Raw genomic sequence first — 24,666 nt, 5'->3', positions numbered from 1 at the left:
AAAAGAGGGCTCAGGCATTCCCTGTTGCAAGGCTACAGTGTTAGGCTGAATTGTGTATTCAGGTTCTTTTTTCCTGCTGCACACTGTAGATTACCTACCAGAAAGCTATAAAGTTCTGTAATTTGGTGTCCAACAATTCCCACAGTTCACCTCATTTCCTTCCCACTAATGTTCCAATTCTTGAGAATTGGTCTATTTTCAAGACGGCATAAAGCACTGCCAAGCAACATTCAATCTCACTGTTACAAGGCAAGTATATTTAAAGTCTTGAAAGTCTTGACTTGACCACTGAAACAGTAAAGATGTCTGAGGAGGACTTGACTAAAGCAGAAAAGGCATATCTCAGAGTTGCTCTCTTCAGGAGCATCACCTTTATTTCAAGGACTGTAGTTTCTGGATTCAGGCTACCTTGTTAGTGTGAAGAAGATCTTGGCAGCACCAAAGTCTTTACTTTGGTAAAGTAGCAATGGCAGCACGAATTAGGAAAATACTTAAAGACTACCCAAGGAATAAACACAGCTGCAAAGAACAAACTAAAAATAATCTGGAAGTATGGCCAGTAATCGCAGGTCTGTTTGCAAGATTTTACTCTGAGGTTTTACCCCAGGAGGAAGAGCCAACCACAGCAGCTGTGCCAGAGCCACATGCCAGGGTACCACCCTCAAAGCTGGCAAGATGAAAGTCACGACAGAGCAAGCATCAAGAAATCTTGATTGCCGTCAAATTGTCACACTAAATAACAGCACTAATGTTAGCTGGAATCTTTTCTTGGTCACTGGGCAATTCAGCACCTAACTCATATCAGCTGTTGTCATTAAACAGTGACCAGAATAAATAATTCTACTTTTCTTACTGGATTTGCTTACTACAGTAAATGCATTTGTCAGCTTCTGCAGTACTGGTGACCTGTGAACTGTTCAGGGTCATGGGCAAACCCTGAAGGACCAGCAATGAGGTGTTCAGTAAAAGCTTTTTTTTCCCCTCTCAAACTTGCTGTGCTCTATACGGAGCACATGTGGATTACCCCATGCAGCATGGTGCTGGCAAGGAGTCCAAACAAGGCTAGACAGTTCTGGGTACAAGCCAGGCCTACTATGTTATCCATTGGAACTTTAATATGATGGTTATCATTTAGTTGTTCAAGTTTAATTCTTACTAGATATATCAAAAAATTATTGCCTAATAATGAATTTTCAGTAGCCTAAACAGCAATCCCACAGAATGCTCCAGAATCTTCCAATACATATTTTCCATGGGATTGCATTTGCTTAGAACAGAACTCATGTATTTCCCAACTGCACTGATGAGGCATGTCAAGTCGCATTTATTATGAGACTTCAATTACTTTATTTACAGACTGATTCCTAAACTGTCCCAAGGAACTACTTACATATGAATAATGTAGGCCTCTGAACAGTTCTGAAGATGCATCAATCATCCTGTTTAAAATCATTAAGAAAGGTAATTCTCCACTAGAATGGAGTATCACTCTAAATGATACTGCTGAAACTCAGAGCAAACAGCAATTCATGTACCAGCAAACAAAAAAAGGTATTAAACCTGATAAGCACTATTTGTATGAAACAATGTAACTTTGATTATATCTAGTGGAATAGTATTAAAAATTATCCTCCAAAGGACGCAAATTTTTCAGTCATTTTAATACTCAATCCATCCTTGTTGACATTTTACATAGCTGTAATTGCTTTTAAGGAAAAACAGCATTAGAAAACTATACCCTTTTAGCTACTTGAAATGAGGACAGCCAGCCCAACAGGAATACGTAAGAACTTATCGCATCATTAGTTCCTCTATTAACTCGTAACTAAATTGCACATCTTTGTGAAACAGTCAGTATCTACAATACAGTGGATCAGCTGGTGTAAACTTGTGAAGACTGATTAATAATAGCAGCATCAAAAGCTGGATTTCTCCAGCTTGAAAGTTGAAAATATCTTTAAGACTATGAAGCTCATTAAATACATGCAGTATCAACACCTTCCACAAAATAAAGTTTGCTGTACCATTTTTGCATTTCACTGGGAGATGATAGCAAACTAGTTATATAAACAAGTCTTTCAAATATGAACTGGTGTTAAGTCAGTGACTTATGTCTAATGTGATAGAAGTGGCCAAAGATACCCCATACTTAAATTTGCATATCAGAAAAATACACCAGTGGTCATAAATCTGATGCATAGCTAGAGATACTAATAACTATCCAACTCTTAAAGATAAGGAGGATTTTTTGCTCCTGTGCTTGTCAGTTTTCACAAATTTAAGAGTTATTTCCTTATTATGTAATTGCACAAGCTGCTTACTTGAGAGAGAGCACCTTGTTTCACACAAACTAGTCTGAAAAATCACTTACATGTACAATCCACTCTACAGCTGATTACTTCAAATTTATCTTCATCAAGAAAATTAATCCTAATCTGCTGCAGTTAGTTTTCATTATCTCCTGACTCTGAAAATGATACATTGTCAAAATTTAGTTAAGGACAGCAAAAGACTGGTAATTTCTCTTATTTCCATTTTAAAGAGTAATTCTAGCTAAATCTAATTAGGAAAGCCATTAAAGTAAGTTCTAAATAAACCATTAAAAAAATTCTTTTAGACACACCTCACTTTATTAAATGAGTGCAAGTTTACACAGAGACAAGACCTCATTAATACAAGAGCCCTTTGAAATCAGTTTGGCCAATGGTAAGAGACTAGGGTTCCCACAGACACCTTAGAAAACATAGCTTGCTAGAAACAGATGTTTGGAACAGAAGGGCATAGATTAAGATGGCCTCAGAGACTTGATTAGAGAGGTTTGGGTTTGTTTTGAATAACTGCACCACTGTTTAAGTACTCAGCACTGAAGACTGATGGCAAACTGTACAGATCAGAAAACAGTGAGGCAGTTTATAATGTTATCATCTCCCCCACAATCTCAATTTCTGCACAAATAGTTGCAAATAAACAGGTAACAAGTGGAGTTTTCTGAACTCTGAATCAGGTAAGTCTTGCCTTTAAACTTTTTCATTAAGTTAGGTGACAGAATGCATTGAGATGAAGCAGCACAATGCACAGCCTGTTACGGTAAATCAGAGTTCAGCACAACTCAGGATTAGCCAGAAAGCAGATGCAGCATCCACCTTCTGAACCAGAAAGATTCTCAAACTGGGAAATCCACACTCCAGACTGGTACAGCTGGTTTGGCCAGTAGGTGCTCTTTCAGCATAGATGCTTCAGCATCCTCAGGCTGCAGATGCTTTCTGAACCAAATACCTCCCCAGACATCTACATAAAATACCAAGTGAGAAATGAGGCGGTACACCTGTAAACCTCACTCTCCTCCTCCTCCTCTTCTGCACAGCCGTATCAGTTCTTTCCATGATGAAGATACAAGTACAGATCAATCCCTCATTTTTCAGTTAAAATTGGAAGAACTATTCAGACTTCTATCTTTCCCCTTTACATATAGGTATTTCTTGAGCATGTATCAAGAATACTGATTCACAACATTCTTGTATCTGCATAGTGTTGAGAATTTTAATTTTCTAAGGTTTTGGTATCACAGAGAGTGTGTGTTTGACACAAGCTACCCTATTACACAGGAAATAATAATCATTTACAGTGTTAAAATGCAGCAAATTGGGATGTTTGCAATTTGTTAATATGACATTCACTATTACTAATACAAACGTATTCCTTGAGGAAACCCCAACCTATTAGTGTCATCTTCAAAATAATTAACACAGAACTTAGAAAACTATTCTGGATTTTTTTTTTATAATAAAAACTATTTTTTAAGACCTTAAATATCTCTTAAGACGACACTATTTTGACGTTCATTAAATTTAACTATTTCTAAGTTAAATTTGTTATTCAGATGTCCTCAGACATTCATTCATCCAGTTTTATGCACAGAAAACTTAGTACCAACAAAGGCTGGGTTACTGAGCCTGGCTATACAGCATCTTTCTTTCCCTGAAGCAGGAAGAATTTCTACAAGTTAAACTTTAGCACTTGACAGTGCTTTACTAATCCTACTGTATTTTCTGGTTTTACCGAAAATGGATTAAAACCTCTTAAAAGCACTTTCTGTAAGATTCAGCCATATTCTTAGCAACAATGCTATTGAAGTGAGAAGTGCTTTAAGTGACTTAATTCTCTAGCCAGCTGCATTAACAAAATTATATTCCCCGTTATTTTAGTCAGCAATTAAACATGCCAGAAGTTATCATGCCTTGCTGGGAGTAAAAGGGAACCACAGATTCAGGAACTTCTGCATGACAAGCCAACCTTGTGGTCAAATGGCTATTACAATTTTTGGGCTAAGTTATTATTTTAAGACTCTTTACTGCCCGATAAGATAGGTCAGGTTCTGCCATCTCAATGACCCTGTTAATGGTCAAGATGGTGGGAGAGCAGGAATACCAACTGATCTAGGCAATGAGGACAAGATGACACTACATCAGCTACAACTCTTACTTAGCATACAGAAAGCTACAAAAAACATTTCAAGGACATCTCTATGTCACATATAAGAAAAATTATCATTACAATGACTTAAAAACCACAAAACCTTATTTTACCGAGATCAATTTTAACAATACTTACTGCTTTTTAACTTGTAGAAGAGCACACCTATGGCTTCTAATGTGACCAGAACACTGACTAGCCATCCTTTAGTTTAGAAGACCAAGCCTTCTTCAGCCAAATGCTATTCAGAGAATTATTTTACTTTGTGGTCCCTTATCTCTTGGCTCTGAGACTGCAGACTTGCATTAAGGATGGTTATAATCCATGAACTGTAAACTGGGATCAGTTAACCTAAACAACAATGGAAATGCCTTGAAATCATTTAAGCATGCATGAGTAAATAAAGAGGGGCAGAAGAGAGGGAAATAACATTAAGCAGGCATCATCAATATCTAAGATTAAGACAAATTAAGTCATTCAAGTGTTTCCTCTCCTTTTCTGTATGTTTGATAGCAAAATTAAACTCACCCATTTTGTTGCCTTCATCACTATGCTGCCCCTGCAGGCTAAAAATGCACTCCCAGAAAGAGTTCTTTAAATGAAAAGCAAATCCTTTAAATGAAAATTTAGATTTATTTTGAAACTTTTAAATGGCATTTTATCAATTTAGACACACTGTTTGACATCAGATCAGAGAATTTACAGTGACTCACAGATAGATTTGGCTTTTACATTCAAATGTTAAGTACTTCAGAATAGCTTTGTCTTGTTATTTCCAAACCAGAAACACTAAAGAGCATTTTACTTTACCTTTCAACCATCTTTGTTAATTAACAGACTTTTGACATCTGCTGTACCTGAAGGGGAACATGCACAACACCAAAAGAATTACGTTGTTTGAATGAATGAGTACCTTAGTTACAGCTCCAGATTTCAGACTAATTCACTGTAGCAGCAAAAGGAAGTGCTAAAGTAGAAAGACAAGATTTTAAGAAATACGTTTTCCTCAGGTAGACTGCAGAGCCTCACTTACTTGGAAAGCCTCTTTATGAAGACAGAAGGGTCTTGCTATCCAATGTTGAGATCATACAGTCTTAGTTCAGCAAAGTTTGCCAAGTTTTCATAATTATTGTGGAAACAGTATTACAGAATTCCATCCTATCCTAATGCTATCCTTGTGTTAAGATTAATTGAATTTCACTGTTAACCACCATCAGACTTTAAACTGTGTCAGTTTTATTGCTCACTATAGGGTTTTTTCCTGCTCTCTAGCACTAACTTAAAACTGGATAAACAGAAAACATTTGCAGGGAAGAGATTTGATCAGTTTACCTATTCTGGCAAGGAGAGCATCCTGAAGTATGTACAACGTAACTGTTCCAACACTCATCTTAAAAGTTCAGAACCCCTCTGGTTTGTAAAAACAATGCAAGGTCCAAAGCACTGGAAAAAAGCTATAAAGTATAACTTTTATGATATGATGACACAAGGAATCTCATAGTAAGGTACTCAAACAATTAAGATTCCTTTGTATACACCTTAATATAAGAGGCTGCCACTGCCTTCAGACAGCAAGCAGCACATCATGAAAGATCTGGGACCACAGCATCAACTTTGTGCTAGAGTCAAGCATTTAATGAATTTATGGGACATGAGGTAAACTGAGATTTTGTCTTGTAAGAGGAAAATACTTCAAGTCTCACATAATACATTTGCCCCCTACCTTTATTTTCACTGTCTGACAGAACACCATTAAAGGTGTGGCAGGAATGCTCTATTGCCCAATTCCAGAAGTCTGCTGCACATCAAAAATCAGCCACGTTCCCTGCTCAGGAACACACAGCAGAAAGTGTGAAGGCTCTGTTATATTACAGTTTTAGAAGCCACATATTAAACATGTATATAATCTTAATCTTCCCTGTTAACCTAGTTAATCCACAGGTATGATGATATGTATCTCAACATCCAATGAAACAAGTGTATTCATAAGCTCTTAAAGTACATAGTAAACTCAGTTCTGTCCCCTGATCCCATTTTCAAGTTTGTTTTATTCACTCTTTTGGATGACTATAAATAAGTGTTTCCACTATGGAAAAGAAAGTTAGCACAGTACATTTTCATGACTGGGGAATGGATTTTTCTGAAGACATCTTCAAAAGGACAAAAGCTTAGAAAAAAATAACCTGAATGTTAAATTCAGTTCCTTATAAAGTCCCTTGTAAAAAAAATAAAAAAGAAAAAAAAAGGGGAAAAACAAAAAAAAAAAAAAAAGGACAAAAAAAAGGAAAAACTGCAAGGCCCAGAATGATTTATTGCTTTTCTTCAGTTTTTTCCTTGGTCTCTTTCTTCTCAGATTCTTTGCTCTCTTCCTTTACAGAAAGCTCTTCTAGTTTTTCAGCAACTTTATCAGCGCTATCATTTTTGTCTGTGCCTGCTAAGAGATTGATTAGGAAGAAAGTTACAAACTGGCAGTAATGGATTTTCCTGTTAGAGGGGAAAGTGGAGGGTGAGATGGGTGGGGATACACCGCTGGCATTCAGGGTAATAACAAGAGTAAAGAAATTCTCCACTGATCACTGGAGCAATTAATTCCAGTTCTTTTCCTCTGGTAAGCACCTCAGATGTCACAGTTCAAAAAATACCACTTGAGGGCCTGATCCTACGGACTGAGAAACACATAACATTTGGTCACCTTTGCGCTACCAGTAACAGACTCCATACAGTATCCAGTCAAGACAGTGTCTCAAACCCATGGCTTCTTACGTATCTTAATCAAAAGTCAACCTCCCCAGTTTGAAACTGGGGAAGAGGAAGTTGTTAAGACTGAAAAAATCTGATCTAAATATCTTTATGAATGCTGACTGCAGACCACTCATAATCTGTACTTTAGAAAGATGGAGGTGTTTGTTTTACATGGTGAGCTATCTTGACACAGGCAATTCTACAAGGCAGTGCATTAACAACTATAAAAATTAAGTATTCTACTCGCATGATTATATATTTGTGGAATTTGGGAAGGGGAAGTGGAAAGAGGAAATATCACTGTGGTTGCAGTGTTCACAGTTCATTTGTGCAATATAGACCAGAAATGCTTCCTTAGTAGCCTTTCAAAAAGGGCAATGTCCCAACAGCAACTGTAACAGCCTTCTATAAGAAAGAAGGCAATCGTCACTCCTGTGAAGTATTGCTCTCGCAGACAGAAAAAGCACCTGAACTGAAGACCGCAGTTCAGTACAGAGTGAGTCTGCTGAAACAGCACTCTAGGGTGCTGTAACCACTCAAACACCTGGAAAAAGTAGCATGGTACTACACTTAGACTTGTAACCTTACCTTTTTTTGCTCTCTGGTTTACTTCATTCCTGCATTCTTCAAATTTTGCCTTGAATTTCTGTGCATCTGTTTTAGTACAGAGAAAATATATTTTTTCATTAGTTTTACCTCCTTCCAACACTGAATATTTCCAGTCTTGAGTAAAGATACTTGAGGAAGTTTTGTTCACACAAAATTCGCAGGCACTTATGAAGTAGTCTAGTTTAAAATCTTACAAGATGCTATGTGAAATTCTTGAATCACACCTTGTGCAGAAGCAGTTTATTTTCTTTAGCAAGTCTATTAAAGCACCTGATTTTGCAAGGTATTTAAAACTATGCCAGAAGCAGCTGTTCTATAGTTACTGCAACTCCCAGCTGTTCCTAGCCTACAGGAATAAGAATGTCAGGAACTGCTAATATGACTGTGTCCTAAAGTCTGAAGATCAGCTACTGTCTGACAGCTACACTATACCCTAGAAGACCTCCAGTTCCTTACCATAACTAATGATTCTTAACATCAAGAATGCAAGGTAAAGCCTGTTTCACTAGTACAGCATTCAAATTCCCCAAGGCCCAGACTCAAACTGTTCCTGACTACAATAGCTAAGGAAGCATAACCCTTGTTATGTTTTGGCTTAATCCACCACTTGATTTAACAGTCATTCCAAGCAGTTGATCAAGTTACAATAATGTTTCTATGGAAGCAGTATAAGCAACAGGACACACAAGCAGATCATGCAAGGTACTTTTTAACACCAGAAAGGTAAGAAGGTAATTTGGCATATGCCAACTCGGGCTGACTGACCACATGAGGTCACTGTTCCTCCACAGGAATTCAGAAGGCACTATGAAACTAGTTCAGGAAGTATTTGTATCAATTCCTTTCCAAGCATCACCAAAAGGAAGGATACTTGAAGGGCAAGCTTATGTCTACTCACATCAGCTGCTCAGTCAGTACTGCAAGGATAAACTGCCAAAGAGGACTTCTCCCTCAAGACAAACACTCAATGAGTTGAAAAACTTCTACCAGAAGGAGACTTTTCAAAGAGAAACAAATAGTTACCAAACCCCTTTAATTTCCTGATAAAGGAAGAAGCAGTTGGACCAGAAAGACCTATTTGGTTAAATAACGTGATACTGGAGACTTCAGGATAAGGCAGCAAACAAGATATACTAAGTTCTTCCAGATATAGGGAAATCCATCTAGTTAAAAGAATATACATTAGCCATCCAGCATGTAGGAAGAAGAGGTAGCTAAAACACCAAACTTGTGTGGCAAATGGCAAAGCAGGAAACACATTTTTCCTCTTTCATTTTGCTTTTTTAAAGAAACAAAAAACCACTTCTTTGATTCAATCCTAAGGAGTCGGGAAAGCTACATCAGCATTCAGCCCTAGCTAACTGATCCATCTGTAATCACAGACCTACTTTCTGTTCTGGTAGTCCTGAAAAAGAGCATCAACTACTATGATAGCACTTTCCACTGCACATTTTAAATTCGATCAAAATAAAGAAGATACTCAAAACAATTATAGGAAAATATCAGATGTTCTGCTAATGCAGACAGACCAGCAATTTCAGGTCAGCATTTCCTTGCTTCTAATGCAAACATGTAATCAACTACAATTGAGCACCTGAGATAAATGAGAGCAAGCTCATGTATTAATCTCTACCCCACAGTATTACTGCTTTAAATTTACTCTAATTGGCATTACACTTGCATGACATGGCTTAAGTAAAAAAAAAAAACAGTGCCTGAGGCAGAAAGCTCTACAGCTACTATTGGAAACCTAATGACTACACTGTTTGTCAACACATATGGTTAAGCAATTAACCAACTTCTCTCAGTTGAAGCAGTAATTAGCTAACACCAGCATGCAGTGGTAAGATACAGCACATCTGCAACAGTGGTTTACTGTAGTGTTTAGACATGTAATGTAACTTAACAGTATAGCATCAATGTTAAGTTCAGTGCCAGTCTACTCACTCTCTGCATTTAAAAACCGGATTGCCAGAAGTTCAGGCTTGGGGCTTTCATCTGCAAAGTCAGCATGTGTGTTCCAGACCCACGCCCTGTCACTCCCAGCATTAGGCCTGAGCTCCATTAAAGGTGTGACTGAAAGGAAAACATTGAAAGATGTACAAAGCACAATAGTAAATGTTTTCCACAAGCCTCCATAAGTCTTACTGACAACTGTCTGCAATGCTTATGTAAAACACTTTTACACAGAAATACTTTCAGGTAAATAGAAGATAACGGTGCCCATATATATCTTTTCCTTACGTTGTCAAATAAAAGGCTGAAAGACCATCACTGTATAAAAGAAAGCTAGATTCCCTGTTTTAAGAAACAGAGTTTCATTCAATTGTTGTATAAAAAAAAAGATGACTGTGATGCTAAGAGAGATGCAGTCACTAAGCACAGCTCTGAAGAACAGTCACAGTTTAGGAGGAAAGGGAACCCAAACAAACCACATACATTCTTTTGCACACTGCAAATGCTACATATTACAGAAAAATATTTAAGAAAAGCCTTAGTCCTATAATTAGTCAAACAAGGTTCATTTCTCTCCCATCATCTGCAAACAGGTATTACACAATTCTGCAGTGCTGCAAGATGTGCACAGAATATGTTCAACCCATTTGATCCTTCCCAGTAAATGGAGCTCTTCCCCTCCAAGACATTATAATTACTTTGCTTGACTGAGGAAGTTGGAAATTTACTTGTCAGAGTGCTCTGAGACTTTTTGTGTTACCGACACGCAAAGTTTAAACAAGGCTTTTTTTCCTCCCCACTCCCTGGGTCCTTTCTTTAGTCTGGGAGAAATCTGAAGCTTACTCACTTTCTTGCACGTTTTAAATTTAGAGATCAAATTACATTTTGTTTAATGTTTTGGAAAACACAAAAAACCCTTCTGAGATGAACACTATAAATTCATCAATTCTGTTTTGTGCATGTGCAACATTTATTTTTCTAAACAAAAGGTTTATTCTTGTTGGCTGGTGACTATACCTCTTTTGTATTCAATTGCTAAACAGGAACACCTGTGTCCTCTGAATAGTCTGATTTTCTGAAAAGATCTGCCTACAGAAAACAAGCATTATTGTTTCTGACTTTGGATTTGTATTAAGCTACTTCAAGCAAGTTATTTCAAGTTATCTAAATGTGATTTAACGCCAGAGAATACTATTGTACTCTTCATGTAAAAACCTGAGTATTACCAAAGCAAGCAAGCGACAAAGTATTATCAAATTAGTCTACTTGTTGCTAGTTCTACTGACTTTCAAGTCTGCCTTGCCCTTTCATGTTCATTTTTATTCAGAGGATCAAAGGAACAAACCCCTCCTCTCAGCTCTAACTACACCGTCTTTTTGAAGGATTAGCTGAATATACCATGTTCAATTAGGCAGCCATAGATTAGTCTAGCATCTCAGTATGTTTTCTGATTGTTAAGCAATTGCTTCTATCAAATCAAAGTAGTAAATTGTTACATGATTACTTATTTTCCATTCTTTTATTAAAACAGCCAGCATACATTCGTTATTATTTTCCACACTCTTAACTATTAAAATGAACATGTACACACTGACGGGGATCAATCACATAATACCTGCCTATCCCAGCTAAATTTGAAGTGTCTTTAGGACACTATTGGAGTCTGAAGGGGAACAAAAAAAATCCAAACAAAACCCACCAAACCCAAAATAATAAACCCCAAAAAACTTCTAGTCCCATCCTTGCAGACAATCATCAAAACAAATTAAAGGGTCTTTCCATTAACAAAAATAAGCATTCATTTTTTCTGATGCTTGCAGCCTTGTGTGCATAGCAACAGACAACTGTATCTACAGTCCAATATGAAATTGGCATCTCTTTAAAGACACACAACAGTTTTCTGCCTGCTACTAAAAAGACACTGAGATCTTAATCTACAATGTACACTTTGACAAGCTTATTTTTAAAAACAAGTAGTAAAGTTTAACATACTATAATGGTTTGCACAGATTTTTAGGGTTTTATCCCTCCTCATGAGAAGGCGAATTGTTCCCTTCTCCTTGTGTTTTAGGAGTTTTACATCACCAGTTCCTCGTTCTTTCCATTCTGGAAGGTCATTCTCAGATGCAAATCGAAATAGCTTTGCTCGCCTTGAGGAACAGAGAATTCAAGAAGTTAGCCTGCATGTAGAAACATTTATCAAACAGCAGACTCAACATGATCAGTACAGTTGTTGTTTTAAAAGCCACACACAACAACAAAAAAAATTATTACTTTAGCAAGGTTCCCTGTTCTGCTTCAGCATTCAAACTGAGAAACTGATAAAAGAAACCCATATTTAGTAACAAACTATTAGGAAATATGTAATATTCTAATATTGAACAGATTCTGGACACACTTTGGGGGATGATAAAGGTATTTGGTGTAGGCCACCTTTTAAATTAAGGTAGCTAATTAACACATTTTGCTATAGCTAGAGTTTTTCTATCTATTATGAATACAACTGCTCTATCCAACCAGCAATATTTATTCATTCAAGAAACTGAGCACCTTGAGGCTAAGACTCTTGCATAATTCCAAGCCCAATATTTGATCAACTGTTAACAAAGTGCCTCACCCTCTAGAGTCACTCATTTCCTTTTAACTCCTAAAACTTAGTTGTTGCTTTTCTTAACTCAGAAATAAAGGAATCGCTGTACTGCAGTGCAGCATACCTGCTACCTGCTTCAGAACATCCCTGTTTAATTTCCCAAGATGGTAGTATACCAAAAGAGAAACAGTAGTCTGGTACATTAGCCAAAACTGACCCAAGAGGCTGTCTGAGCTCTGCTAGTGAGAAATTTAAGACTCTGCTACAGAAAAGGAAGCACCTATTCACATGACAGGATATATATATGAAAATGTAAGAGAGCAAGGCATAGGGAATTGTAATAAGGCACGTCCTTCATGAAAAAGATGTTGGGACATGCAACTCTTAATAGATGCTCTGATGTAGAACTACTTGGTTCCAATGCAAGTCCTTCCTTTAAAGTCCAGCTGGGCCCTCAGTAGGAAATAAAAAGGATTCCTTTCCTCCTTCACCCCTTCGTAGACATAATGAACCTACAGAGCACTGGAACATACATTATTATTTTCCCCACTTCCTTCTTAATTAAGAAAATTTCTTCTTTCCATCTGATACTGCATGTCATATGCACAGAGAGGCCTAAGGGTCAGAGACCTCACCATGCTTGTCAAAAACTGACCACTGCTTTAATTTTTACCAGAATTTGTATAAAGAGAACTCAAATCTCTCTTCCTGATGAACAACACCCTGCTGTGATTAAGTAAAAGCAATATTTTCTTAGACCTATTTAAAGCAAACACATCAGGGATCACATTCAAAACACTGCTTAAGCCTTTAGCCTACATGTTTCTTCAGACAGATCATACATCTTAAGCAAGCTACCGTGATTTGAGAGCAAATCCAACCTAAGAATAAAACTACATTTAACACAACAGAAAGGTACTACCACAAATGTCCCCATACTGTACTGCATCTACTGCCTTTATTGTTTCAGCACATCATACATCACCCTTTACAACTGGGGATGCATGGCAGCTAAACTACATACATCTCATTCTTCCCCCCCCCACCCCATTTTATACTGTGATCACACAGCTTCAAACCTCTGATTATTATCCAAGTCAGTGTCTTCCTATATGCTAAACAATATTAAAAGAAGATTCCTGGTATCAGCTCCCTTCTATTTTTCCAGACTTCAGAGTCTCTTTGGGCATTATTATCAATCATTCCCCCACTCAACCTCTGCCATCACAGTAAATAGCTACCAACTTAGGTTAGCGCCTCCTACACAGAGAATCTTAACAAGTTACCTATCTTTTTATAAATACATCCAAATTTAAGCCTAACAAACATTTACATATATTAATTTAGAAATATTCTACTTGCATCTTAAAGAGTTCTTCCTCATCTTCTTCCAGAGTTTTTATTTCTTGCTCAGGAAGGGAAACTATGGGCTCAAACTGAGGATCATGGTTAGAATCATCTGCATTTTCAGTTGAAGTATCATGCTCATCATGCGTTTCCTGGAAAGAGAGGTAAAAACCAAAAACTTGCTATGTACTTAAAATCTGAAGTACTCATATCTGTGCTTAACATTAAAATGTTTATGACTATTCAGCGATTGGATTTTAGTAACTGAAATACCCTGTAATAATAAAGAAAAATTATTATAGGGGAAAATAAAGTTTTAAAATCAACATACACCAAAGAAAAGCAAAAAGGTGCTCTTGCAGTGCCAGATATTTTAGTCCTACCACTCACAAACTGTGCAGAGGCTCAGCTTTGCAGCTCTTCATTATGGAAAAATAATGCCTTCACCTATTTCTCCTATATAATGTGTTTTACTAAAGCACTACTATTTCTTAGTGGCTAATGGCCTACCATTAATGGAAAACAAAACAAAACAAAACCCCACAAACATACTACCAATACAACCACCTAACCCAGCTTAAGTGACACATTACTTGCAGAAGTTCATTATTCCAATCTTATATATTGCAATTACCCACAATCAAAGATTTTTTTGAAGCAGTTTCAACACACATGACTTTTTCTTTTTGCTTTAAGAATTAAAGTTTTTTTCCTTTAAGAGTCTTCATAGAGCTTTACATTATGGGCAAATGGCCAAAATATGACCTCCTATTTAGCTATTTAAGAATGTGCAATAACATTCATTAAGCTTAAGAATTGTCTTCAGTATGTGACTAGTGACTAAAGGATAAAAATCTCCACTACTTCATACATATGCACTGCTAAGGATTCAGTACAGAAGCCTAGAAGGGAAATTCATCTGCAAGTTTAATGAGGCCACAAACAGCTATCTCAGGTCAAGGGAACTGATTTGGGTTTTTTTTTTTGCTGTTGCCTGAATAACAGAAAAAGGAGAAAACCATTTCTACATCAAAGACACTTAAATCTTATTTTTGCTTTCCAGATGAAAGAGTCTACTCTTACATGTTCTACTTAGAATACCTTTTATAAAGCAGGTACTTATCACACATGAATAAAGCAACTGGCATGAAGCACCCAATTTTCACTAAATAGGAAAAAAATAAAGAAGGGCCAAGGAAGAATTAGGTGAGAATGCTTCAAAGTAAGTTTTGGTTATGTCAGCATCACAGCAGCTACCATTGCTTTTCTGTCCCCAGTGATCCAGCACGTAAGAAAAAAATCCAAAAAGGCATTAAGTCACATCAGGTTTTAAGAAAAAAAGAAAAGAAACGTTGGCCAAACTTTTAGATAGTCTCCTCCAGCAGCAAGTAGCACATCCCGTATCGTAATTCATCACCTGTTCCGTGCCTGACCAATTAATTACAGAAGTAGTGAGAAACCCGTAATTCAGAATAGCCACATGTAAGAGAAAGCAGATCCCGTTATCACGATAAGATCCCGTCCTGCCGCTATGTAAGCACGTGGGGCTGCTCCTCTCGCCGGGCCGCGGCACGACGGGTTCAGTCCAGGGACTGGGAGAGGGGGGGAGGGGCTGGAAACGAGGAGAATAAGAAAGGAGAGAAAGGGGAGACGGTTCGCCGAGAAGCGGCCAGGTCGCGGACGGAACCGGCTCCAGCTCCCTCGCTGTCGGGAGGAAACGCGGTCGCTGCAGGGCGCCCACCGGGCGGGCCAGGCACGCACCCTCCCCTGCCAAGGGAGGGCCAGGCCTCAGGAGCCGCACGTGCCCGAGCCGCCAAAAACGGCCGGGCGCCCGCACCGAGCCGAGCCTTGCAGGACGCGGCGGCGCTGCCGCTACCTCCTTCCGGCAAGGCCCAGGACCCGAGTCTCGCTTTACCTCCGGTCCCCCACCAGCCTAAATCCTTCAGCTCCTGTGGGCCGCCCCGCACCCGGCCGGCCCTTGGGCCCTCTCCCTCCAGCCGGGCCCCACCTGTTTCCGTTACTCTCCCTCACCACCGTGGCCCGCGCTACGTCCCCTTTTCCCCCGCCTGCATCCCCCCTCAACGCCAGGCCTTCCCATTAAGGCACCCGGCTCCCCTGCCCGCCGGAGCGCGCCCGCCGCCCTCACCTTGGTGTCCGCCATGGGGCCGGGCTCGCTGAGCTCCGCTCGCCGTTGCCGCCTGGCCACCGAGCTTCCTGCCGCGCGCCCCCGCCCCTCCCGCCTTTACCTCATTCCCGCAGCCCGCGCCGCTGCTGCCGCAAGGCCCGATGGGAAACACCCACTTTCCTTCAGCGCCGCGCTCCTGGCCCGCCCTCGGCGCGCCGACGCTGGTGAGGACCTAGGAGCGGGGAAAGCAGCGGTCGCGCCTGCCCCGGCCTTGCCCTCAGCCCCCTTCGCCGGCGCCGATCCCCGGCCCGGACCCCTCCTGCTCCCGGCGAAGGGATTTTTTTTGTTGTCCCGCTCCTGAGACGCTTCCCATCAGCCCTCGCGGCATGGCGGCGACCACCCTGCGTCCCGACCCAAGATGGCGCCCGCATGCGTGACGGACAGGGCAATACTGTAGTCGCTTTTTAAACACCGGTATTTGTTTTTCAAGCGACGCGGCTAACCCACGCGTGAGCGCCGGCAGCGGTGAGGGCACGCGTTAGAAACGGGAATAAACCCGCTTCTCTCCCGTTCCATTTGTTAATGTCTGTGGGTGACGCCACAGTCCCGCCCCCAGGAGTCCGGCAGGAGGAAGCGTGAGGACTGCGCGGGCCGGGGTTGCCTTGGTGTTGGCGCTGAGGGGAGGCGGCGCGGGGGCGCTGGGCCGCACCGTGGGGCCGAGGTAGACCTGGTGCCGGCTCTGAGGGGAGGCCGGCGTGGGTACTGGGCGGCCGCACCGCGGGGCTGGCGGGAGCATGTCGGAGGACAAGGATCGGTGCGACCCCGACCGCGTCGCGGCTCCTGTCGTGGAGGCTGCAGATGGGGCTGAAGTGGAGGGCAAGGAAGATGGAGGCGGGGATGACCCCGTGGAGAGCCCCGCGGCCTGTCACGACATGTACAGATACATTAAGGGGGACTTGTTCACCTCCGAGATCTATAAATTAGAAATACAGAACCTTCCCAAATACATCGGGTTTAACGATGTGAAAAAGTTCCTTGCCAAATACGGACTCAGTCCTCACAAGATAAAACTTTTTGGGAAACAGACGTTTGCCTTCGTAACGTTCAAGAGTGAGGAGGAGAGGGACCAGGCAATGAAAGTCCTGCATGGGGTGTTGTGGAAGAGCCGGCACCTCAGCGTCAGGCTTGCCAAGCCCAAAGCTGACCCAATCGCCAAGAAGAGGAAAAAGGAAGAGGAGATGGAGCAGGGAGAGGTGAAGCGTCCGGCTCCCTCCAAAGGCAGTGCAGAGGAGCCCCTGAGCAAGCAGATAGCAGATGTCGTGACCCCGTTGTGGAACGTGCCCTATGAAGAGCAGCTGGCCAGAAAGAAGCAGGAATGCGAACAAGTGCTGCAGAAGCTGACAAAGTAATTCCTCTTTGTAAAGCTACTGTCATGTTTACAAGACGTGACTTTATGATGGGATATAGCTAAATTTGCACAAATTGCTATCTCTAAAGTAAGTTAGAGGTAGGTCAAAAAACAAATCCCCAAAGTGAATTAACCTGCAATGCTCAGACCTAAATCTGTGCCAGCTGACAAAGTTTGTTGTTCTTGGTCAGCCTCAGAACATTGCTAAATGAAAGGGCATGCTTTTAAGACCTGTTAAAAGATCTTAATAGGCCTAAGCAGAAGGATGGATGTTTGTGCCCTTGAAAACATTTGGTACTGTCAAGTGGTGTGAGAGGGGATCCGTCAGTAGAGATGGTAAATCGCTATTAGGATTTTCTCTTTAAGTATCCCCTCAAATACTTATGCCTGATCTTTGGAGATCAAAATATCCCTTCTATCCTTTGCCTCGCATAGATAAAGCTGGCATTTTTTCATGCATGGGTACAGTAATAATTCTAGTACATACTTTTACAACTACATTTAAGTTTTCAGGTACAGCTCTTGTAAAGTTGGAGGGGTTTGCGTGTTAAAATCATCTTTATCTGATAATCTCATACTTTTTATGCCCTGTACGAAAAAAAGAGGAAAAGAAAGTCTTGTGCAACTGTTAACCTCAGTTTTTCTAAATGTGTACTTTACAATTTCTGTTTCTGATTTGGGCAGGGAAATAGGAAATAACAACAGAGCTTTATTACCTTGGTTGTTCCTGCAGAAGCAGAAGTATAATAAACTATGTTGCCCAGTAGAGGGAGTGAAAGCATCACCATTACAGGTAATGTAATCCTCGATAAAGTATGAAATGGGATTAATGAGTTTAGGGTTAAATTAAAATTTAAAATTTAAATTTATTTAGCCTTAAAAGAGAGTGGGCAAACTGAATATTTGACTTTATCTTGTAATGATTGATGAATTTCAGATATTGCCTTTCATATATTATGGAAATATTTAGAGGAAGCAGAATAGTTAAAATTAACTGGATATTCTAACTTTAAAATTAATATGCTGTCCCTAGAGGCAATATTTTTTTGTTTAAATAGCAAGATTTACTAATAAGCTTTCATTATTGCTGTTCTCATGTATTAAAAGCCATTAATATCTTCCATATGAACCGAATGTCCTATGTTCACATGCAGATACGTTTAACCATATGAAGGTTGCTTCAGGAAAAACTTGGCATGTACAGTTAAGTGCTATGTAAATATCTTACATAACTTTATTTTAAATCTAGACTGAATATCGCAACAAATGTGAGTTCTTGATTGGGATTGGTGTAAATCAAGAAGACAAAACTGTGGGTTGTCGTCTTGGCAAATATAAGGGTGGTACATGTGCTGTAGTGGAGCCATTTGATACTATTCACATTCCTGCTATTGCCAAAAAAGTAGTAAAAGTTTTCCAAGACTACATAAGGTGAGCACAAGTACAATGATTTCTCTGTAAAGGTTTTGATATCTTACTCAAAAATATCTTTAAGTATTATGACAAGCTTAGTGTTTGCTCTGAGCTTTATGGCCTAAGATATACCAGTCTCAATGTTCAGCAGATCTTTGATGCTTACATCTTGTACTTGCATCACTGGGTGGTTTTCCCTTGCTCATGCTCAGCTCTTCAGAGATGGAGGTACAGGTACCAGCCAAACACAGCCTTAGCTCTAGTAATGAGATCTGTAAGTCTACAATAAAATGTGTCTGTTATTTGAGAACTTCTTCCACTAATTGTAAAGAAATACTCAGAAAAAAGGCTTTTTAAGAGAGTAATTTGGATAACAAACGTCAATTGCTTCCTTGGATGAAGAGAAGAATCAACAAGGAATAAAATGGAAGATGTAAATTTAAGCAACTATTTTTTGGGAAAAGGAGTGGTTTCTTTAAAAAGCAACTAAATCCTCAAAAATGGAAAGCTCAGAAGAACTATGAAGATGGAAAGTCTGAACGTGGTATGAAGCACACAAGCCAATGAAGGCATTATAAAAAACTGGGTCGTCCTCTGAGTGCGGTGAGAAGCTGCCTGTATCCTATCTGTAATTTTGGATGGGTTAAAATGGGCAAGAGAGTAGTGAGAAGCAGGGACAGATTATTTTGCATTAAGAAATACTATTCATCACTCTCTTTTTCTTCTTCATTAAGATGTGGAAGTCATTCTTGACAAATCAGTGTAGCCTCTGTTTATACTTAACATTTTTCATCACTTTGCATAGTGAGCTACTTTGGTTTCAATCAGCTGTTGAATGTTATGCAAAAAAATAGTTCTCTGTTAAGTAACTGAGCTTCTGAAAATTGCAGGTCAACTCCTTACTCAGTTTACAGCCCGGAAACCTATGAAGGTCACTGGAAACAGCTCACTGTCCGTACCAGCAGGAATGGCCACATTATGGCAATTGTTTATTTTAATCCTCAGGTATTTAACTTGATATATAATGTGCAGCCAGACAAATAGCTTTAAAATAACATAAATTTGATTTTATGAATAGTACCTGTGAAAGAGAAATATTACTTGGTGAGTTTACCTTTTATTACTATTCTTCTGTTTAGATGAATCTGATACATGGAAGTGAACAAATAATTAATATAGAATGCATACACTCAATCATATCTTTAAGTCACTAAGATAACTATTCTTCGTTCTTTCAAATGAAACCTTAAGAAATTAAGTAAGGAAGAGCTGGCTGACCTGAAAACCTCTCTGGCAAAGTACTTCACTGAAGGGACTGGAAAGATCAGTGGTGTTACTTCTCTGTACTTTGTGGAAGAAGGACAAAGGTGATTGAGTTGACTTTGCTTTGGGGGGGGGTTTGTTGTTTCCAACAGAAAAGTAGGTGGCGCATCCACACCACTTTTTTGTCTATTTAATGTAGCAGCAGTGTTACTTATTTGGTGAACAGCTGTTTATCTTTTCCACAAGAGAGCCCTAAAATTTCCCATTCTCCTGTAGGGCTCAGGTGGACAAAGGCAGGCAAAAGTTTCAGTGGGTGAACGCACTAGTTGCTGGCTGCCAAGCTGTAGAAGTATTTACTGCAGTAGATGGATATTTATTATTATCATCAAGTCACTTCTGCTCCCTTTCTTCCCTATTTCATGTGATTGTTTGATTGCACTGTCCTCTTCCACAGAGAACAAGGCTCACACTTCATCGAGAGACAGTGTAGGTCCTACTGTTGACATCAGTGGAACAACACTACACTGTCAGAAAAAAAATGGCTGAAAAGCTCATCTCTAAAAGGATACGATAAATGTCAGCCCACTATAAATTACTGCTTAGTATGTAGTACTGCAGTTTTAAAAATGACTAGAGCTTTGGTAAAAATTCTGACAAACGTGTTTGTCTTCTCTTTTTTCTCTTTCGCCTCACTGGGCCTTCCTCCCACCAGGAAGTCTCCCAATCTCGAAGACTTGCCTTTGGAGCACGTGGCTGGTGACAAGTACATATATGAAGAACTTCTTGGCCTAAAATTTAGAATTTCTCCTCATGCATTTTTTCAAGTAAGGACAATACAACTTGCTGATTTGACTGGGTTTGCATTAATGCCCTTAAGCTTGGCTAATGCTGGGTAACAGGATGTTATATAGCTAGAGATCTAATCTTTCAGATATTTGGCATGATTAAATAACTTTGAGTATTGTGTTTGGCTGTAAAAACAGTGAATGAGTGTAAACATGATGGGAGCATGTTGGAGACAACTTTTTGTTGCTTTTTAGTAGTTCAGTACCATTTGCCTCCTGTTGAATGGCAGCCTGTATGTACAAAGGACATACAATAGGGAGTTCGGGAGTCTTTGTAGTACTAATTTTTGATTGGTGTTCTAGAACTTATTTCTACCCTTCTAACACTTCAAAGCCTCAGCAGGTGGCCTGTATCATTGAAATGGAAAGTACTGAAATAGGAAGGCAGCATGTAAATGCTTTGAAGCTAAACTATTTTCTATTATCTGCCACAGATTACAGATTATTTCCCACACACACATAGTGTGCTTTGCTTTTTCTTTAGCACAAAGACACTTGCTCTAGAGGCACTGGTTTAGAAAGCTTATTATACACTACTCCCTTAACCATGATGTGTAACTATAGAATTTACTTCAAAGCAATATTACAACAAGGTTAAAATTGTCTTAGATTCTAATGGTTTTGAATCTTTCCTACTTGCTGTTCAAGGAGAGGAAGAATTTTTAAAGTCCAGACTTCACTTTATTGCTTAGTATTTTGCTTAATTAATTTGCTTGCAGCCTCCTCTAGTTTCCAAACTTGCTTTTTAGGTACTACAGGACAAGTTATGTTTTTACTAGAACAGAGATAACAAAACATTACTTCTCAAGAGAATTGAACGAGACTGTAACAATGGAATGGTGATGTCTTAGCGTGTGCCAGTCTAGATCAGTTACATGGGATTGCAACTTACGTGTCAAGTTGACTTGTTTCTTAGGAACAAGAAAAAATACATGTGCACATTTACTCTTTATGAAGTAGACCTATTGAAGGATAACTTCACAGGTAAACACGCAAGCTGCAGAAGTGTTGTACACTGCCATTAGAGAATGGGCACAACTGAGCCAAGAGAGCACGGTGCTTGACATTTGCTGTGGTACAGGAACCATTGGGATTTCTTTGGCAAAGGTGGGTAATTTCCTGGCTATAAACTACTTCTAGAGATCTACATCTGTTAATTGTGCTTAACTTGATACATTTGAAATGCAACACATTATATCTTAATTTCTTGCAACTAGTTTCTGATTCAACTGCCAGCAGCTGTTTTACTAAACCATGATGTAATGTTGAGCCTTGTGTTCAGCTGTCTAAATGATTTTGAAACCAATAGAGTCAGAGCGAATAATAGTTCTGTAGGATAGCCGAAGTTTACTAGAATCTATCTTAACTGGTTTGGACTATCTCAGAAAGCTTTGGATATGAATAACCAATGTCTATACTTATCTCATTTTTAGAGTAGAGCTTGCTAGACCATGTAATCGAGTCTGTTCCCCAAAAAGGCCAGCATAACTGGAGTCTTACCTGCAGGTTGGGATGACACAATTTCAGTTTTAAAAGTCCCCATTTATTTGCATGGGTATTTCTCAACCTTTTTTCTGGCTGCAAGGCAGTAATTTTCTGGCCAGGTACGAGTCACTGTTCATGTACAGTAGTTAATTAACTGGTGATGCTCTGAATAATGGTTCAATTTACATACCACAGACAGATCTTTTTCCGTTGATTCTATAGCAAGTAAAGAAAGTGATTGGAATTGAACTCTGCCAAGAAGCTGTACAGGACGCCAAAGTGAATGCCCAGATCAATGGTTAGTTAAGCTAAACCACTTAAGATCTTTGTTTGTTAAGAAGTATAGTAGTTGTATTGCTAGCTTCTCTTCACCTTATCTGAGCAGCTTGGAATTACATGTTGTTGATAGTAATCTTGTCCATTTTAAACATTTAATCTCTCTTGAAAACAAATACTGTGTTAGTCTGTGAGATCAGTTTTCCTGTTGACTAACAGCTCTTCTTTTTCTGCAAAAAGAAAACAAAAGATTTTGGTGCAGAAATGAGCTGAAGCCACAGTTACCCTCATAAAGAAAACATTAAAAGTAGCTATTTTTCGTGGGGTTTTGCCTTAGTCCAGATAATGGAAGATACTCAAGTTACTGTTGTTTATGTGATCTGAAGTACCAGCGTTTGTTTTAATTACACTGGTGGCAGGGTTGACTAAACACTTTGTAAAGTATCCCAACTCCATATCCAGTTTGAGGATACTGAAGATGCTTTGACAAGTACCCTGATAACATCTTTTCTTTTTTTTTGTCTTTATAGACCTGACTAATATTGAATTTCATTGTGGGAAGGCTGAAGATATTGTTCCTTCCCTGATTAACATATTAGCTCCTCAGAACCTCATTACCATTGTGGATCCGCCACGAGCAGGACTGCGTAAGTTTATCTTCTCTTACATGTTTAAGTCTGTTCAATGGTGATTAGTGGTGAACTTCAGAAAACACCAGTGGAATAAATCAAGCAGGAGGCTTCAGGGATAGCTTGAAACATCTGGGTATTGCAGTGGTTTTGTTCAGGCTGGAATCTCACCTGGAATTTTTCTGAGTCTGGTGCACACTGAACTATTTGTAGGTAAATGGCTGTCTCGGTTTTGATCATGTAGATTCCAAGGTAATTCTTGCCATTAGAAGAGCTGAACACCTGAAAAAGCTTATCTACGTATCCTGCAATCCCAGAGCTGCAATGAACAACTTTGTGGAGTGAGTATTTCTTGTGTTAAATTGAGTAAGTAAATGTGGTAAGAAAAATACATGCTTCCTGGGGAGGGGGACAGTGTTGGACTTCTAGTTTGAAGCCGCATTCACTGAAGCTTACCACCTTTCAGTTAGAGCTGCTGCACAGCAAGCTGGGACTGGTACTGCCCAGTCAGCAAGTAATAAGGGAGATACTAGGAGTGGTGAATAACTCCATCATGGAATTGCAGCCTGGAGAAGAAAAACTTTTCTTGGAGGAGTAGCAGTTACAAACAGTATACTAAAATGTTAATACAATTCTTCGTTGCCTTTGTTCCCGTCAAGCCTTTGCCGGGCCCCTTCCAACAGGGTGAGAGGAGCCTCCTTCCGCCCCATTAAAGCGCTGGCTGTGGATCTCTTCCCTCAGACCAAGCACTGTGAGCTACTGATACTCTTTGAAAGGGCTGACTATGCAAATGGAAGCTCTGCTGAAACAGCACCTGCTGCTGCTCAAGCCACATTGTCAGGACATGACTCTGAGCACTCAGATGGCACCAACCCACCAAACACTGATCCAAGCCAAGCAACTTGTGTATGTTTAGATCCTGTGCTCAACGAGAAGGAATCAGCTTAACTCTTGAAAGAGACTTGACAGAAACTACTTTTGCTTGTTACCAACTTCAGTACCATTGTTTCTGTAACATCCAGGTAATAAATCTGCACAACAGAGTAATTGCAAGGCTTCCAAGTTATTTTATCGTAACAATCTCAGTTAAGTTTCATCATGTACTTTTAGGCCAAATCCTGCTTTTCTCCTGCCCTCAGGAAGAAAATCAAGCGAGTGAAGTAACAGCTGGTGGTCTTGCTCTTGAAGCACTTGAAACTGCTTCAAATCCAGTATGCCATGACTACATTCAGATACAACTATTTGAAACCTGGGTTGATTCTTAATGCACCACCCCTTCCAGTGCACATATAATACACCACACTGTGTTAGTGAATAGCAGCTGTATATCAGCTAAAAGACTGAGCAGTTAAGGAAGACCCACCAACCGAGGGAACACAGTACTGAATTCCCAAAGCAAGTGATGTAGTCACAGGGACCTGTAACTGCCAGTACTAACTCCTTTCATCTTTCAATCTGTCACAATAGCACCAGGCCTGTTGAGCAAGCCAGTAAAGATGGAGCAA

The 24,666-nt window shown here is 39.7% G+C and overlaps 2 protein-coding genes and 1 non-coding gene across 4 annotated transcripts in view; 1 reads left to right on the top strand and 2 right to left on the bottom strand.

Moving 5' to 3' along the window:
* Positions 1-5,086: 5,086 nt before the first annotated feature.
* RANBP1 (RAN binding protein 1) overlaps positions 5,087-24,666 on the bottom strand; it is an 82,964-nt gene continuing 63,384 nt past the window's right edge. Inside the window, exons 2-7 of one of the 2 annotated variants that reach the window (XM_061370875.1) lie at positions 15,864-15,901; positions 13,733-13,869; positions 11,773-11,930; positions 9,772-9,900; positions 7,804-7,869; positions 5,087-6,907 (exon numbers count right to left, since the gene is read on the bottom strand). In XM_061370875.1, the coding sequence (XP_061226859.1) occupies positions 6,783-6,907; positions 7,804-7,869; positions 9,772-9,900; positions 11,773-11,930; positions 13,733-13,869; positions 15,864-15,878 (630 nt within the window). In that variant the 5' untranslated portion in view covers positions 15,879-15,901 and the 3' untranslated portion in view covers positions 5,087-6,782. Of the gene's footprint in view, positions 6,908-7,803; positions 7,870-9,771; positions 9,901-11,772; positions 11,931-13,732; positions 13,870-15,863; positions 16,015-24,666 lie in introns of those variants that run through there. The other variant, XM_061370874.1, reaches the window with a different exon arrangement.
* On the bottom strand, positions 7,589-7,721 carry LOC133221758 (small nucleolar RNA SNORA77). The gene has a single exon (XR_009728063.1). It is a non-coding gene; the product is annotated as a small nucleolar RNA SNORA77 (small nucleolar RNA).
* TRMT2A (tRNA methyltransferase 2 homolog A) lies at positions 16,374-24,208 on the top strand. Its single transcript, XM_061370854.1, has 11 exons — positions 16,374-17,247; positions 17,935-18,043; positions 18,500-18,681; positions 19,554-19,668; positions 19,915-20,030; positions 20,639-20,750; positions 21,756-21,878; positions 22,479-22,554; positions 23,063-23,179; positions 23,406-23,502; positions 23,821-24,208. The coding sequence occupies exons 1-11, from the start codon at positions 16,637-16,639 to the stop codon at positions 24,107-24,109; spliced, it is 1,947 nt and encodes a 648-aa protein (XP_061226838.1). The 5' UTR covers positions 16,374-16,636; the 3' UTR covers positions 24,110-24,208.

This window comes from Neopsephotus bourkii, unplaced genomic scaffold (assembly GCF_033783945.1).
Source record: "Neopsephotus bourkii isolate Nb327-2 ecotype Australia unplaced genomic scaffold, CSIRO-AGI_Nbou_v1 NB_1542, whole genome shotgun sequence".
In the NCBI taxonomy this organism is placed as follows: Eukaryota; Metazoa; Chordata; class Aves; order Psittaciformes; family Psittacidae; genus Neopsephotus; species Neopsephotus bourkii.
The sequence above is the reverse complement of the archived record's forward strand: the minus strand, read 5'-3'. Positions and strand labels throughout refer to the sequence as shown.

What these genes read in the sequence shown, in the direction of transcription:
- TRMT2A (XM_061370854.1), top strand. Translation starts at nt 16,637, where the DNA reads ATGTCGGAGGACAAGGATCGGTGCGACCCCGACCGCGTCGCGGCTCCT. An exon ending in TTGTTTATTTTAATCCTCAG is followed by an intron (nt 19,669 to 19,914) that starts GTATTTAACTTG and finishes TGAAACCTTAAG; the next exon opens with AAATTAAGTAAGGAAGAGCT. An exon ending in TCCGCCACGAGCAGGACTGC is followed by an intron (nt 23,180 to 23,405) that starts GTAAGTTTATCT and finishes TTGATCATGTAG; the next exon opens with ATTCCAAGGTAATTCTTGCC.